General features: G+C 35.3%; 1 protein-coding gene across 1 annotated transcript; it reads right to left on the bottom strand.

Moving 5' to 3' along the window:
* Positions 1-1,847: 1,847 nt before the first annotated feature.
* Positions 1,848-16,694, bottom strand: LOC121790004 (transportin-1-like). Its single transcript, XM_042188310.1, has 29 exons — positions 16,274-16,694; positions 15,443-15,730; positions 14,892-14,981; positions 14,709-14,786; positions 14,532-14,612; positions 14,006-14,056; positions 13,747-13,832; positions 12,756-12,822; positions 12,613-12,669; positions 12,452-12,481; positions 12,311-12,370; positions 10,345-10,458; positions 9,673-9,786; positions 7,778-7,876; positions 7,272-7,397; positions 7,069-7,143; positions 6,819-6,890; positions 6,612-6,722; positions 6,387-6,470; positions 5,615-5,722; positions 5,122-5,223; positions 4,966-5,028; positions 4,804-4,878; positions 3,810-3,881; positions 3,543-3,667; positions 3,115-3,166; positions 2,955-3,023; positions 2,819-2,878; positions 1,848-2,589 (listed from the first exon to the last, which is right to left on the bottom strand). Exons 1-29 carry the CDS (start codon positions 16,460-16,462, stop codon positions 2,503-2,505), a joined length of 2,685 nt encoding a protein of 894 aa, XP_042044244.1. The 5' UTR covers positions 16,463-16,694; the 3' UTR covers positions 1,848-2,502.
* Positions 16,695-18,024: the final 1,330 nt, after the last annotated feature.

Below are 18,024 nucleotides of genomic sequence, written 5' to 3'. Positions count from 1 at the left end.
GGACCGGACCGGCCGGTTCGACCGGTTCAACCGCGAACCGGTAGGCGGTCCGGTTAGCACTATAAAACCAGTGACATGTTCAACCGCCATGAACCGCTGAAACCGGCCGGTCGGACCGGTCTGGCCGGGAACCGGAAACCGGTTCAAATGCTTTTCAAAATTTTATTCTAAAATTTTGGCCTTGATAGGGATCGAACTCAAGACCTCTCCGTGAACTTACTAACAATTCTACCACTACACTACAAGGACTTCTTGGTAGTAATATGAACATAAATTATTTTCATATGTTAAACACGAAATATTTTATCAATATAAACTAATAATTCATGTTTAATACGTATATATGTATATTAAGAATATGTGATTAATTATATTAAAAGTTTACTACTATTTGATTATATACTAGGAGTATTTACTAAATATATGTTTTTAATTTATGTTTATTCATATATCTTTGTGTATAATATTATTTTGCCGCATTACTTTTTGAAAATAATACTATGAACTTATTTATTTTTATACATAAATATTAAATTTTTTATTTACAATAACTTACTACTAGTATAATTTATATATTTAATTATATTTGTTGATAAAAAAATTAATAAAATTCTATCATTCACTAAAAATATATTCTTATTAATTTTATATTCTTTTAAGATAATTCATTTTAATTTTATATATTCTTTTAAGAAATTGTTAATTTTAATATATTTCTTATATTTTAATTATACTTTTACAATCACTAATGTTTTATAATATAGGAGTTTATAATTATACATAGAGTTTAATACTAGTTTTTAATATTGTGTATTATAATTTATTATTGTATTTAAACTAACGTCATTAAATATTCTAATATAGTAGTACAAGACTTGTTTTCTATAATAATACTATTAAATGTATAATACTATAATATCTATTGATAAAACATTTGATTAAATTTTATTATTTACTACTAAATAAATAAATATATATATATAAACAGTATTCCGGTTCAACCAATGGTTCGACCAGTGAAGCGGTTGAACCAGTAATGACGCCGGTTCGCTTGCCGGTCCGGTTTTTAAAACATTGCATCCCGTCATCAAAACTCAGAAAATCCACACTTGCTTGTAGATCCGATCCCTCAAACAATTTTCTCGAAAATATCGATTTAGAATTGCAGATGTTGACTGTAATCTTGGAAGTTGGGATGGTTAAATTATAATTTATTTGAAAATAAAATAAAAATAAATGAAACAAAAGAGATAGATAGGAAACCAATATTATCTTCTTAATAAATTAAAAAATATACTCCCTCTGTCTTATTAGAAATGAAACGTTTTCCTTTTTGGTCTGTCCCATTAAAAATGAAACGTTTCTAAAAATGGAAACAATACTCTCTCTACTTTTTCTTCTCTCTTACTTTACTCTCTTTTCATTAACTAACAAAACAACATTACATAAAATCTCGTGTCGAAAAGCAAATGTTGCATATTTAATGGGACAGAAGGAGTATCATTTTTGATTGTGTTTCCTTTCACCATGAGCAATAGTAATCAATGCAATGAAGGGAGATGAGGTGTGAGAAACTGAATCCCAATTAAGCTTGGTATCACTCACTGTCACAACTCAATTTGGGTATCTAAAGGTCATAAGAAACCGCCCAGCATAAAATTATTGAGATCATGTACTATATTAATAGTATAAATTTCTTACAAACTATACAAAAAAAAATATACTACTCCCTCCCGTCAGCCATTAATTTAAAACACATTCACACATAAGCAAAACATTAATTTTTATTGAGCCTTTGCATTCGAAAATAAGCCTAGTAAGTGTTTAAACATGTTTCTACTCGTAAATAAAAGAAAATTAAATAAATAGTCACTAGAATTTCACAATAAAAACGAGAACACAAATGGTGTCCAGCACCATAAAATGGGCAACGCCAACAATAGTAGTACAACATTAACAAATTTAAGAAAACACCTAATTTTCCTATCAAATCATCAGACTACATGGCACATCTTATTTTTCATCTGTGAATTCCCATCATCATATCTATAGGTATAGGGGAAACAACATGAATTTCCCTGCCTACAAACAAATTACAGAATCAGCAGCATCCTAACAAAACTTATGGCACTTGTGGGCTTGATTTCTTCCCACTAGAACCCTTTAAAAATAATTCCACAACCCAATATGCCAACAAAATGAAATAATGGAAATCTAAATTCAGACCAATCACTTTGCAAGATGTGTACCGAAGTTCAAATAAGCACATCCTTGTGTAGAAAACCAATTTCCCCAATGAAAACGACGATACTGCACGAATCCAGTCACGATGTGTTAAACTTCAAGATCCAATAAGAAAGCTACTGGAAATCATCGCCCAAATGCATCCCCAGCTGAAAATGCCTCCAATAATTAGTGCCAAGAAACAGCAAGACCAGATGACAGGAATGACAGTGTGAATCTTGCAAGACGGCATACAATGAAAATTCTCCAGCACAAGGATCATTGTAGTTGATACTTCCGTAGCTTGTCCTTCACAGGTGGCTCCAAAGCGGACATGCATTGTTCCCATGCTCCATCCTTGAGCATCTGGCAACATTTCAAGTGAGCAGTGAGTCGTCATCAATTCATTCTTCCACAAATTACAAATGATCATTAACAACATCCTCTCCAACCAAGTATACTTTCCAAATTCTAGAGTGGAATTTAGTCACAACTAGCGGTATAATTGATCAAAATGCCCCAATTCAACTCTTTAAAAGAAAAGAAACAATCTAGGATAGGAATTGAAAATATCAATAAAAAGTACTCCACTTACTTGTTTATACCCATGTAACACCTGGCATACTTCATTGTGTAGGTCCTCGCTCCTTATTTCCTGGGAACATAACATAAAATAAGAAAAGGGACTCGTTGCATATACCACACAAAGAAACTAGTGAAGCATCACTTACATGCCAACTTGCAATTGCCTTGCACATGAAAACCAGTGAATTTAAGGCCCCTGATGGATTTGCTCTAACCTGAAACCAATCAATAACATGTTGTCAAATCATGCTACAAAGTAAGTCACTGTTAAAATACCATGGGCATATGAGAACATAATCCTCTTACCATTGCACACAAACCTCTGAAAGCATCTTCCTTCTCTATGTCATCTCGTATCCTAATTTAATTCCAAAGAAAAAAAGGTTATCAAACTAGCTTCGAAATGAAGAAATTTGAAATCATCATGAAACCGATTCAAATTAATGAACTTTTTTCCTGCATAGTTTACGAGTGTACAAGACAGACAAGTATTTTAAGTTGAAACTGTCTGCCAAAATAAAAGGAGATGTATTTCCTGCAGTTTTTCCAACAAGATGTTCAAACTCTCATTTGCAAATATATTATTGGCCTTTACATCACCTTCTCTGGTGATGCATTAGATGCAATTAACTTAACCCTTAACTGTTCTTAATACATTGAAATGCCAAGTCTCACCTTGATAGAGAAAATTCAAGTAGTCAAAAAAATAATTGATACAAATGAAGAGAACTTACATGGACAAAGCAATACACCAAGACTGCATGAAATGCTCCATGTGAGGTGAGACAAGCTCGGGGCACACCCATGCAAGTCTTCCTAGCGTAATTGCTGTATTTTCAATGAGTGATTTGTTGAGGCCCTGGAATATTGGCATAAACAGCATGAGAAGAGCAATTAGACATACTCTCCCAATATAATATCACTGATTCCAGGGCATTAAAATTGAATGGACTGGCCAACTGTGCGTCCAACAAAAGAAAGAATCAAGGAACGGTGGTTACCTCAGGATGTTGAAGTATTAATACCAAGGCTGATACCACAGTCAGAACTACTGGAGACATCTCCTTGCGAACCTGAAATTAAAAAGTTTCAACCAAAAAATGTCAAGGCTCATTAAAGATATGAGAGAGTTCTTTCTGCCATTCAAAATAATGGGGTCCTTTTTGGTATTCACAGAGACTTGTTAAGAACAGGCTCACAGACTAGACCACAAGAGAAACTGTGAAATTGAGAAAGCACTGGAACAAAATGCTGAAGAACACCAAATGCATCAAGATGGGAAGAAAGTTACAATCAGGAGGTGAAGGATCTAAATGCAATGTTATCAATCTCGTATGGCGGCTTATGGCGGTTCGCCTAAAAACCACCACAGGGATATGGCGTATTAGTATGGCGGATATGGCGGTCAATTAAATAAATAAAATAATACTTATATATTTATATATAATTCAAAAATTAGAAAATAATTAAAATATAACATTTAAAACACTTTACACAATTAATAAAGTATAAAATACAACTCTAACTCCATGTTTCTTGCATAATGCCCCATTCCTAAATACAGTACACATGCAATGTTGTCAAAAGTCGGATATGGCAGTGCTATGGCAGCGACATGGTGCTATGGCGTTTCCACCACTGAACGCCATGCCATAGCGCCATGGCGCCGCCATATCCGCTATTTGATAACATTGTCTAAATGCACCCATAGTAAACATGCAGATACATGCTAGTGCAAGTACTTCCTCTAGAATAGCAGAGTGTTGCGCACTGCAAGGCTTCACGAATCACTTCGTTGTCAATAGTTATCGGCAATCATTTCGCATGAATATGATGTCATCTCATATTCCTTTTTTTATCCGACAAAATATTATATCAGGAATGTTTACGAATAAATTAAGAGATTCTGCATCATACCTAGGAGATTATTCACATTTCTCAACTTTTTACAATATACGCAAGACAAGGCTTGACACTACGCAAGAAGGACGATACCTTTATTGCTAGTTCTCCGATTGCCCAGCATGCATTGTTGGCAACAGATACTGTTTCCTTCAGCTTTGGGGGGTTCTGATGAGAGTGAAGGTAAATTGAATCATTAGAAAGGAAGGTCTAATAAAACAATAGCCAACGTAACAGATAAATTATTCTACTTACCAATTGCTTAGCAGAAACATCAAGGAATTCAGCTAATCGTGGATGTAAATGAACTGGACAGACCTAATCATATCATCAAAGAAAAGCCCGTTGAATGAACGCCCCAGCTAGGGTAGCTAGTTGGACCAGCACTAAAAAGAATCATTCTCAACTTACTCTAGCAAGGTCCCCCAGCAGTGCAAAAGCACTTTGCCTGACATCATAGGCATCATCCATACAACATTGCAGCAGCAAGTCTCGTAAATTACTTTGCGAAACCTAAAGAGATAAAAACATAATTAGTAAAAATGATAATATGAAATTTTGAGCCCCACAACAAAAAATATACAAGAAAACAGATGTTATGAACTCATTCACATATTTTTATGCTATTTTTTTAAAGTTAGATTTCAGAACTTGTGACGTAGCAAGTAAAAGCTGAAGTTTGCCACAGCAATAACAGAGTTCAACAAAGAACAACTCAAAGTAGTTGCCATTAAAAAAAAATGCTTATCCAATAAAAAAATCAATGGGAAGAATATAACGCTATATCACTCAAGTGCAAGGGGCTCCACACAATGAATAACTCCCCAAAAATAAATTGTAAAACAAGATGAGTACGTGGTGCAGCATCACAACATTAGGCATTATCAGGCAGGAGGAAAATTACCAAACTCTCTATGCCAGGACCAAGACCCTCAGTAAGTCCAGAGAGAAGATCCAAACAGCAAACTATGAACTCTTTATCATATGGTGAGCCAGCTGAAATAGGATCAGCCTGAATGGAGAAGTGCAACTTTTAGAGTATTCATTGCAAGAAGGAAAAAAAAGTACAAAATTTTCGTCAATAACCTTAGTGTAGCAAGAGATTACGGGAGAAATAATTAATTGTAAAAAAAGTCAAGTTGATTCAAAGGTACCCACTCTATTAAACTGAAATGCATCAGGCACTTTCTAACTATTATATTTGCACATTTTCAAAGCAAAAGAACCAAATAGTTCAATCCCTTAGGCTCTACAGATGATTTGTATAAGTTTGATCTCGTGCATAATAGAACAAAGCGGAAAGAAACACTAAATCTAATGAAACCACAACATGAGGATCAGGGGCCACTACTCAAGTAAATACTAAGTAACAAGTTACACGAGCTAAGGACTCAGTAAGCAGGTATTATATACTCCCTCCGTCCACGAAAAATAGGGCTATTCCATTTTTATCCCTCGTTTTGGAAAAATGATAATAAATAGTTAAAGTGGAGAGAAAGAAAAGTAAGAGAGAGAATAATATAGACAGGTCTCTCCACTTTTCTTTTCTATATTATTCTCTCTCTTACTTTTCTTTTGTCTCCACTTTAACTATTTATTATCATTTTTCCAAAACGAGGGATAAAAATGGAATAGCCCTATTTTTCATGGACGGAGGGAGTATTACTAATTCAAACCTTTGCCAGTTGTTGAGTCTGGATGATGCTTATACACCTCTGATACACTGGTTGAGCAAACTGTAAAAATCCAGTACCCAGTGCCTGAAAGAGACCATGCTATTCAGTTTCTCTTGACTATATTGTCCCAGATATACTCAATTCATATAGTTTTCCCTATTTGCACAGCAATAAGTGCAAAAAGCCAAAAATTCAAATATATTTTCCAAAGAGATTACAGTTTACCTGTGCTATTGACGTAAAGCATTCTAGCAGTGGGAAAAGATCTTTGTCAGAGTTTGAAAGCTGCTGCCACTTTGTAATCAGTGGGGGCATCAAGATTTCAAGATATTTAGGCTGCAATAGAGTGAACAACATTTTTCCTTATAATGCTGAACAAGGGGGAACACGTAAATAATACAATTGTAGTGAACAATCATGCACAGTACAGACCTGATTCAGTTCCCCTCCAACAGCATCTGCTAATGTTCCAATGGCATCATACACAATTCTGAGATTCCTCCTCTGTGAACAAAAAGGCGCTCGTGAAAAAGAAAAAGAAGAAAGAAAGTAGTAGAAAAAAGGAGTTAAATATGCACTGGAAAAGTTACACACGTATTTGACTAATAAGAAGTTATGAAGCTTTCTACCCAGTAACCACATAACTGGAATAAAGAACATTCAGAGGAGGAGCACAATGAACCTGATATTTCCCAAAGGCACACATTAAGTGTTGCAGAATGACATCCAGTCGTGGTACCAACTCTTCCGCAGCTTCCTGAAAATTTGAAGAGAAAAAAGAACATTATAGGGAAGAAAGAAAAAACAGTATATGAATCAATAGTAACTTCAATATGACTCCATTTACTAAAAGCTTCTTAAAAGACAAATGTAGGCGAAAGAGACCTCTTCAAGTGTCGCAAACGCTGAACAAGCAGCTTCTTGTACCCTCTTATTATCATCCAACAATCTTCGTAGGAAACCCGTCAAAACTTTGTCAAACTGATCATGACCTTCTCGATGTGCAGTACCCTACAACAATTTCCAAAAGAGTTCAGTTTACATAAAGGAAAGAAGAGAGATTGATAAACTCAATAATCTCGTAATGGGCACCAAATGAACATAAAACCAATTAAGACGAAACAGAAAGCCACAAAACATATTAAAAAAACAATAGAACACTGAGAATCTTGAGCAAATCGACTATAAGTCTCCAATACAAGGCTGATCAGATGACAAGAGGTGAGCAAAGTGAATAGCCTCACATGGAAATATTTTTCCCCAATTAAAACACCAATTCCCAAAACAATATCCATTCCAGGAAAGCAGAGAAATATCCCTAATACAAAAGCACACCAACTCCAAGATGCTTCTTGACTGGATGTGGAAAGCAAGGAATTACAATAATTTACCTGAACAATATATTTGCTGAAACGTGATAGTGTCCAACAAGAGATGCTCCTTATCAGAGGATACTTGTCATCTAAGAGAGGAACAAGAAATGCAATAATCTGCAAAAGAATTAGACACGAATGTATCAAGGAAAATCAGATTGGGGGAAAATACAAATGTATACTATTCATTAAGGATTGAACTTTTGAATACAATAAAATTAATGAACCAAAACCACATTAAAGGTATCAATTCCTTAAAAAAACAAAGTAAACAATACAACAAACCAGGATCATTATACACATGCAAGGCCCATTAGGAAAGAGCTTATATCAAATGAAGAAATAGACAGATAGACAGCATGCACTGAAATTGGCATGATAGGAGGGAGAGGAGGATATGATTGAAATTACAAGCAGAAACCAAAAAAAAATTCAACTATCAACTACAGAAGCCTTTTGAAGTATAGATATCTATCTCAGTGACACCATGAGAGATTAGATTATGTAGCTAATTTGCAAGATCACCCTGATAAACTGCTCAGTCTCTACACATTTCCACTACTAATAAGGTTAATCAACTAATCCTGATAAAATGAAACAACTCTTACGAATCCAAGGGATATGACTGGATATGACTTCCATTCACAACAGTACATCTGTTAAGCCTTCCATTGCAAAAACATCTTGCGAATTAAAGGGTTGGATATTTAAACTTCTTGTGGGAGTGGTAATAACATACATATGAGCCCTCTGGACCTGAATGCTGAAGCATCACGCCAAAGCCTTAGAAGTCTACTGTGATCCAGTTTTCTTCTAAGATTAAGATGTACATTGCAAATTATTTCTATTAAATATAAACCTCAGTACATTTACTTTCTTCCCTCGCTGTTCTAGCAACCCATTACCACAGATATCCACACTACCAAAAGTTGCACTTATGTACCATGCATGCAATCGCAATAAAAAAATAAAAGATAACATTAGAATATGAAACATTCTGCAGGAATGTAATCTACTGAGGTTCGGCACTATATCTCCAGAAAATGAGATGTTACTAGCACCAAATAACCTGCGAACATGCTCGGATGGAACACGAATGCTAGGAGCTTCAGGGAGGAGACATACATGAGAGAAAGGTTGAAACATGCCTCATCTGTTTACCTTCTTGGGGCAGAGAAGAAATAGCAAAGTCGTCAATATGAAGAATCCAACTGCATTTGGCCAGGTTTCTAATGAGCTTACTTTGCTGCTACCTCCGTCCACGGAAAATCTTGTTTTTCAATTTTGGGCGGTCCACCAAAATTAGTCTATCTATTTATATTAAGTTTTTTTTTCTGGTAATGAAGTGGGTCCATTTTCCACTAACAACACTTCAACAACTTTTTCTCTATATCTCTCTCTTACTTTACCCTTTTGGCATTAAAACCCATGCCGTCCACAACCAAGACTATTTTTTTAGGACAGAGGTAGTGGTAAGTAAAAGAAACATATATATTTTCTATTCAGGGCACGAGTCATATATATTTATTCGCCAATGGACGAATTGGAAGTTATGCATGCAATTAAAAACTTTAACAAACATAATGCAAATGAATCAAAATTATAATGGAAAGCAGCTAGAGCAGGCTTGAAGTGTTATCCAGCTTATGTTGGCAGGGTAATAGAAACATAAAAGGAGGAATATAAGTGCTACTGCAAGAGGGGCTCCAACCAATTCAGCTTTATGTTAGTAGATAAACAACAAGCAACTCTTGATAGACAAAGCATGACGCATACAGCAACAGACACAGCAAACAAGTTAACCTCTGGATAAAACTTAAAAGCGAACAAATATCAAAGAACTTCCAGGCGCACAAAACGCACCTATGTGTTAGAAACATAATTAGCTATTAATGCGTGTCAATGAAAATTACCTCAGATAAATGTGGATAGAGGCCATTAATGCATCCCTCGCCTATGGCACCAAAGGCTAAAACGGCAGCTTCCCTATCTTTCCAGGCTTCATCACCAGTAGCAGACAACTTTGCCTGCAAAGAAAGCCAACCACAATTTCGACAAAATTGAGCAACAGCAAATATGTAAACATCAATAGAAAAAAATATGGCAGCAGTATGTATCCACTGTATTATTCTCATGCCACGTTATGTTTCTCATCAGCTCCTATAATGGATACAGAATAACATTTGACTTTCTAATTCAATATAACACTTGTAGAATCAAAGGATCACTAAATTAAAATTGTCAGAGTGAGTCCACCTATGTGTCCTGCTAATTGTTGTTTTTGGAACCTTTCATGTCCAGCAACTAAAATAAGCAACTGAGACACTTGAATCTTCATGAACTTTTGCAGCTTTATACAGTTGAGAATGTTATTTAGTGTATCAGTACAACATTTTTTGAAAGCCTCCACCATTTAAACATCATTTAGCAAAGAATTACATATAGAAAACTCCATCGAGATTTGAAATAAAATTTTAAAAAGAAATAACAACAATCTCAACCATCAATGATGAAAGGGAAAGTAACCAAAAAGAAAAAAAGATAAATAACAGGAATACAGAAAATCTTTCACCAAACATCATTACCTGCACAATGGGCATCAAGGTGGGCAAGATCTCATCTCCAAACACATTGGAAATGAAGTCCAGAGCAGCTGCACTGCATTTACGTAAGTTCCACACATTTACAATATCATCATCCTGAAATCACAAGAAAGAAAGCACCAGTTGAATATACTAAACAAAAGACTTGAAAGGGGCACAAGTAAAAATATGAAGAAATAAAACAACATTAATGAATTATGAATCTGTATCTGTATTACTCCCTCCATCCCACTCTAAGCGGAGCATTTCTTATTCGACATGGGATTTTATGTGTTGTTGTTTTGTTAGTTAAGTGGAGAGAGTATAAATTAAGAGAGAATAAAGTAGAGGGTGATGTTTCTAATTTAAGAGGAAGTATTATTTAGAGTAGAAGGGTTAGCAAGCCAATGCCAGTCAAAATGTTCAATTGGTACTAAATGATAACAACCCCAGACTTGAGCCTACTAGATGACCACTCCTAAAGTTACTTCAATGTTTATTTTCCATATTTTTCTTACACCCTCCGTCCCACTGAAGATGACCCACTTTCCTTTTTGGTTTGTCCCAATCAAGAATTCAAGATGACCCATTACTATAAATGGAAACACCTTTCTCCCTACTTTATTCCTTCTCTCTTACTTTACTCTCTTCATTCCACACACAAAATAAAATTGCATAAATTCCCGTGCCGCCCAAGGAAGGGGTCATCTTCCTTGGGACGGAGGGAGTACCAGTTAGTAGTTAGTAGTTGTATAAGCATGGTGTCCTAGGTTGTGTTTGAAGTCATGCATTTGTGTTTTGGTTTCCTACTTATGTAAGTATAGGATTGGAGTCAACAATTACGATCATCTCAGAGAACTTTGAGACGACAGATTTTTTGAGAGGCTACGATGTGAATATTTTTCTCTTTCTACAAGTTCAGTTCAGCGCAGTACATTAATTTGTTTGATTTCTTCTTTTCTCTCAGTTGTCATTTGAATTTACCAATTCAGTCCAACTTGCCCTTCCACCACATTTATAATTCAAATGAGCTGCATCAAGGATTTGTCGGCTGAGATTGCACTCTACTAAGTAGCTCAGCAAAATCAATTAGTTGAACAAGACTGACGTCTTGAGCAACTTATCATGCCTGTTCTCCATGGCAAGGCCTGAAGTGGACACAGGGCCCAGAGCCGATTTTCCTAGACAATTCACACGTTTACCGAATCTTGCAGTTGCGGTTAGACCAACCTCTTAGTAAGATTGAGTTTCCACTTTTTCATAGTGATGACCCAAATTATTAGCTCAGTCAGGCAAAAAAGTATTTATTCGTCCATCACAGTCCTGATTCTTCTAACTCCTTTCATTACTAATTCTGAGGAAGTAGGCCTACCCTTGATTGCAATGGATGGCATCTCCCTACAAGGGAGTCAATGGGTGCTTAGCTATTGCTAGGAGTTAGGCCCTGCATGTGTGATTTTAGTTTTCCTTATCATCTAAGTGGGAAGGTTGGAGCAATTTACATTCCCCTCCGGAAACCAAAAATTTGTTATTATTGAAACCCTTTTTGTCCACGTCGACAAATTTGTGGTCTTCACTCATCTATTAATGAGTGGATAACCCTCCCCTTATTAGGCCTTTTAAGGGGGGGAGTAGCCCATTTCTAACATGGTATCGAAGCGGGCCCAAGTCAGTGATGGGTTTCTTTGTCGCAAGTGTGGGAGTCCGATGACCATTCCGGCCCACACATTGTGGGGCAGTATTGAACCCCCCCCCCCCCCCCCCCTCTCTTGTCCCACATCGACAAATTGGTGATCTCGACTCCTGTATAAAAGAGTGGATAACCCTCCCCCTTATAAGGTGTTTTAACGGGGTGGGTGGCCTATTTCTAACAGTTATTTTGGCAACTTTCTTGGACAGGCTACTTATGCACCTATTAATCCTTGACTCTGTTTCTACCACCAAAACCAATGAGAAATGTCATAATTACCTCATCTTCCACATCCTCTGATCCATGAAAGCGAGATGCATGAAAGCGAGGCTTCAGATCCTGCATTAATTAATTTCCTCAGGAACATGTCGCATATCAAAATGCTACATCCAAATGGAACAGTAGGAATTGCAATATAACCTGCTCTCTGTCTGGAAGAGATCCATCCTCCTTCAAAAAAGAGAAAGAATGAAGAGAAAACAAACAGAATTAATTTCAATAAATCAATAAATAAAGGGTAAATCAATAAATAAGGGTTGAAAGAATATTCACAAAAAGAACAATGAGAATAATAAGCGAACCTCAGCTTCAACAATAGATTCATCATCATCAGAATATGCCATGTTTGAAAGCAAAATCTGTAGAAGTAGGATGGCATATTAATGAAATGAATTGGTAAAGCAAGCTATTCAATAGAGAGGACTGCATCAAGCATGAATCGTACTGGAAGAAGACGTGGTAAAAACTCTCTCAAGTTTTCAGGAGGCAATTCTGCTTCGCAATAAGCAGACCTGTCCAGTGAAAATAAGGAAAATAAGTACAAAAACAAAGATAGATCTCAACATCCACGAGTTAATTCTCAGAGGAGACAAAAAGATAGTGAAAATAAGGAACATCAAAAACAGCATCTGCATAGGAAACAGATGGAAAAACTCTAGTTCCTGTAATTATATGCAAGAGATGTATAGTGCTAAACTTATAGCTCACACCATTAACGTGATTTACTATGTCGTATGCACTACAGATAATTTTGTCATGCAGCAGAAAATAATCCTGGAAACTAAAGAAAATATAGTCAGTTCAACTTCAAAACCTTCAAAACCATTTATAAAGATTTTATGAAAATTTCTGATCTATATACACTAAGGCCATTCTTGGTGTGATAAATGGAATGCTCATGTGATGGAATGGAGGAGAGAATGGAATGGAAATGCAAAGGAATTGTTTTTCATTCCTACTTTCATTCCATTCTATCATACAAAGAAGGGCCTAAGAACTAAGAACTAAAACTTCAGCCACCAGAGAGAATCCCCGCTAGAAAGGAAGCGAGAAAAACAGAACATAGATTGCATGACCACCTATTCATAGGGTAAAGAGGTGACTCAAATATTAAATAGATATCAACTTCATCTTGCTTTTCCCTTTCTAACCATACAGAAATACTGTTTTACAGTTAAATAAAGTAATCTAACAAAACATTCAAACTAAATCAGGACATGAGCTTTTCAGAAGATTGGAATTTAGATTCATGATCAGAGAAGTCATATACAGCGATCATTAATTGAAGTTACAGAACTCTTTAGTTGAGATATAGAATAGCTCAATATTCCACAGAAAAAAAGCCAAACTTGGTAACAAATAAAATGACAACATAGCACATCATAGATTTCTAAATGGTCAGAGCTGTAAAATATATCTTGAGAGGAACTATATACCAAAATTCACAGGCCTCTAGAGCCACTTCATCATCTTGGTCTTTGTTGACTACCAACATATACTCGATGACGTTCCTTAAATGTGGCTGCAGTATAAGTTTGAAATGGTATCCAGAACATCAGCATAAACATTTTTGTGAATACAATAGATATATTAGTCAAAATCAACAAAGTATTAGCAACTTAAATTTAAAGATTAAGGACATTTTAAACTATACATATCTATACACATTTAAAATGTATTAATTGAATTACACACCTCCAATACAGAAGAACGAACTTCAATTAGCTGAACAAACGCAGCACACACCTGTGTAGCAAAAGTGTGTCAAAAACCCCAGTTATTAGATAGTAGATATTGCTTAAAACCTGGATAGTCTCATAATAATGTATGAGCTACCAATAATTGGGGCAACATGGCACACATTTCCAAGAAACCATATAATACAGAAAGGATTTTTCACCTCAACAAATCCTATGCTCAGTTAATGTGAATAAATACAAAAGAAAAAATGTCTAGATTGTCGAACATGAGATGCAAATGTTAAGACATGGAACAAGGGAAAGAAGGGCAACAGGCAACAATTGACAAATCCCATCAGCTAAATCAGAAACAAATGCATAAACAACAAACTTTATAGAGAAATAGAAGTGAAACAAATGTATAAACAACCAATGTCTGTACGACTGTTTTATTACATTGTTTGCCACATATCCACACATTATTAGCATTGAATTCAAACAAGTTAGAAATAAAAAATAAATAATTAATTAAAGAATCTTACCAGCTTCCGCACCTCCGGAGTTGGGTCATTAGCAAGAAGAAACAAACCTTGCAAATATTTATCCATAGACACAGATAGAACCTGCACATTGGTCACAACAGCTTTTTATAACATTGAACAGTAGCTAAAGAGACAGAAGAAACTAATTTTTCCGAATCCAAATTCAACTGCACTCACAGTAGGCATTAGCATAACATACTGATTCACCGAACCCAAAGCAAGCTTCCGTAGTGTAGCATGTGGTGACTGGAAGAGCTGTTTTTTGCACAAATGACATACAAAATAAACCTTGATATCATAGGTTAAAGTGTCGATGGACATAGGAAGGGAGGGACAGCAAGAAAAGCACATCACACGAACCTGAAGAAATCTAGGAACAAAAGCATTAATGGGCCGTTCAGATAATCCAGAAATATCAGAATCTAGCACTTGGGGAACATCTTCACAAATCTGCATTGAAAGACATTAAATTAGAGCATTTGTATGTACAGAGCTACATATTCAGCTTCATGATTATTTTCTCAAAACAAGTCACTGAGTCAAAAGGGTGAGGTCTCTCATCCCAAAACGAGAATGCTGAAGATTACAGAAAGATTATACGCAATTTTACAAAATATGTTCAGCTCTTTTTTTCTTCCAATGCAAGAAGAATAGTTTGAGAACAGACAAAGGAAAACAAATGAAAAGTATTACTACCACTGCAAAAGATACCAGGAAAGAAAATTCCCACATAATATCTTGCATCACTCCGTTTTACATCTTATTGGGGCAAAGAGATACAGAATGGTAAAGTGTGATAATTCAGATAATCCAACAATGCAGAATGAACTTATGACATAGAAAAATGATAGAAGGAACAAAAATGAAACAAAGACAAGTGTCTGAGATACTGGCAAATCAAGAAATTATACCTTAGACAAAGCATCCATAGCACCTTCCATATGATTGACATCATTACTATCCAAACACTTTACAAGCGCATGTAGCAATTCAGGCCACTCAGCAACTCCCCCAATCTGAACAAAAGTACTAATAATGGTCCCAGCTGTAGACCTAATTTGTTTATCAGCTGCTCCCACACAAGGTAACAACTCTAACTTTATATATTGTTGATTGGTAGGTGGCATGGTTTTGAGTGCACTTCTAAGGTTGTTTTTCAGAAGCAGGCCAGCTGCTTGCCTAACCTCAACTGAGATTCCCTGTTATATTACATTTACGTATGAGTACACAATACTTTATATAGTTCAAGCAACTACGCTTATCCTAGCCAAATTTGGACTTCACACAAAAGCAGTTGTTTTTTATACAGTATTACCATGTCAGTTCAAAAGAAATGAATTGCTTCCACAACATCTTCCATTGATTGCATTTTCAGTTAAACTTAATGGTATTTTGTTTGACTTAGTAGCACAACTTTCTGAAAAAATGAACGAGGATAAATTACAACAAACTAACATTAAGTTATTACGCTCATTCTAAATCCCCACCAGAATATGAAGTCAGTACTAACTAAAACAAAACAATGAAACGCCACAACAGGCGAAGTTTTAGCATTATCCTACAACCGATGAATCCATAAAGCCCTAACTGGTAGAATTCCGAAAAACAGCCTTTTTAATAATGTGACCCCAAACCTAATCAGTCCATGTATAACTGGACCGAGCAAGTAACAGCAGTCGTAAGCACAATCCAGAAAAAATTTAAAAGCAAAGTCAATGTTGAGAGTTAAGACGCAAATCAACCTCCGCTCGCGCAAAAATGAAGGCGAGATAATTATTGAAATCGGGGAACTGAGAGTAGTGCTCCAGCTTCTGCCAAACCGCAGACTTGTCATCGGCGGTGGGAGCCATCTGCTGCTGTAGAAGCCCACAGATCTCCCTCAGTCCCTCCTTCTGCGGCACCCACGCCGCTGCTTCGCCACCGGACGCCATCCCTTACTACTTCAACACAAAAATTAATCCCGTTTACCAAAGAAAATACTGAATTAAAAAACGGATAAAAGTGATCGACACGATATTTGGACAATAAGAAAGAGAGAGAAAGACGAGAAGCAGAACCAACGATGAATTTTGAAGGCTCTGTTCTCAGATGAAGAAGAAGGAGAAGACTGAGAAAGATTTGAGTTTTTCTTTTTCTTTTTTTTTATTTTGGCTTTGAAGAGTCGGGATCGAGTGCGGGCGGGTGTTGGGGATACTGTAGAGAGAACAAATAAAAGTAAGTGGTGTTTGGGAAATTTGTTGATTAGAAGGTGGGCCCGGGAGCAAGTGGGCGGTGAATAACGGGGAACAAACAAACCAGCCACAGTTGGCTTACTTTTTGGAATAAAGTCTCACGATGTTCATATTTTCTTTGCAAGAATCATAATCTAATCATTATTTCTCAAACAATCAGATGATGTTATAATTTAAATTGTACTTGGAGTATATTACTTCATAGAGAGTGTGCATAATTACACAAATCCATATTTTTTTTCGATTTTTTGTATTAAATACACTGTGTTTCATACTACTAATTTTGTTTATATGAGCCATAATATTCATGACTAGCAGTATTAAGCTTGAAATTTTGTTTATGATATTCTCAAATCATTTGTATTCATTATTAATTTTTTGTTAATAATTTGAAAAATCGAGTATATCCCACAGTTATATATTTTCATAAGGTCTCTCTTGTAATATTAATAGTTTTTTTAAGTAGTATTAAATAACTTAATAGTGATAGTTTTCAATATTCTGAAAACTGAACGGTATGTCAACCGAAAAATTACTAGTTCATGATTGAAATATTGTAACAAATTATAAATATATGTATTCAGATAATAGCATCTTATATGTTAACAAATAATCCATCTATACTGCATGATTTCAAAATCGAGATGTTGGAATTTTGTCATGTGTCGCTCGTGTTGTACCTAAATTAAAAAGACAGTGGCTCATTGGTTATTTTTATAATGGAACAATTATGGTAAACCCGTTTTTTTACGAGCAATTTGATTCTGTATATCACGACTAGATTATGTAAATCTGATTTTGTATATACCACGCGTCATGTACAATTTGCAAACCTCTAAAATCTAGTAATAATTTTTATACCATAATTTTAAAAGTGACCTACATTTTTTTACTTAAACTTTGTCATAATATCAAACACAACCCTCAATCTTTAAAAATATCTACACAAGTCTATGAACTTTGAGTAATATCTTTGGAATGACTTATTTTTTCAAAATTTGACAGCTCATTTAAAATTAAGTCATCTATATTATTTTCCAACTTTTATTGCAGATTTTACATTATTTAAAAGAGTGAACTACTTAAATGGTATCTGATCTTTCACTTTCGCACATAAATGATACTTGATCTTTACTATTTTATATCGGTTTTGTACCCCGTGACCAAAAATAATCATAGGTACCAAACATGTGTTTTTTGTTATGGGGATATTTTTTGAAATTTCAAACAAATAGTACCAAACATGTGATTTTTTAACCTTT

The sequence above is a fragment of the Salvia splendens genome, unplaced genomic scaffold (genome assembly GCF_004379255.2).
Source record: "Salvia splendens isolate huo1 unplaced genomic scaffold, SspV2 ctg383, whole genome shotgun sequence".
NCBI classification, from domain to species: domain Eukaryota; kingdom Viridiplantae; phylum Streptophyta; class Magnoliopsida; order Lamiales; family Lamiaceae; genus Salvia; species Salvia splendens.
Note: the sequence above shows the minus strand (reverse complement) of the source record. Positions and strands in the feature narration are given on the sequence as shown.

Coding starts and splice junctions, on each gene's coding strand:
- LOC121790004 (XM_042188310.1), bottom strand. CDS start 16,462: ATGGCGTCCGGTGGCGAAGCAGCGGCGTGGGTGCCGCAGAAGGAGGGA. Junction 15,731..16,273: donor TCATTTTTGCGCGAGCGGAG/GTTGATTTGCGT, acceptor GTAATATAACAG/GGAATCTCAGTTGAGGTTAG. Junction 6,471..6,611: donor GCTTTACGTCAATAGCACAG/GTAAACTGTAAT, acceptor GGTCTCTTTCAG/GCACTGGGTACTGGATTTTT.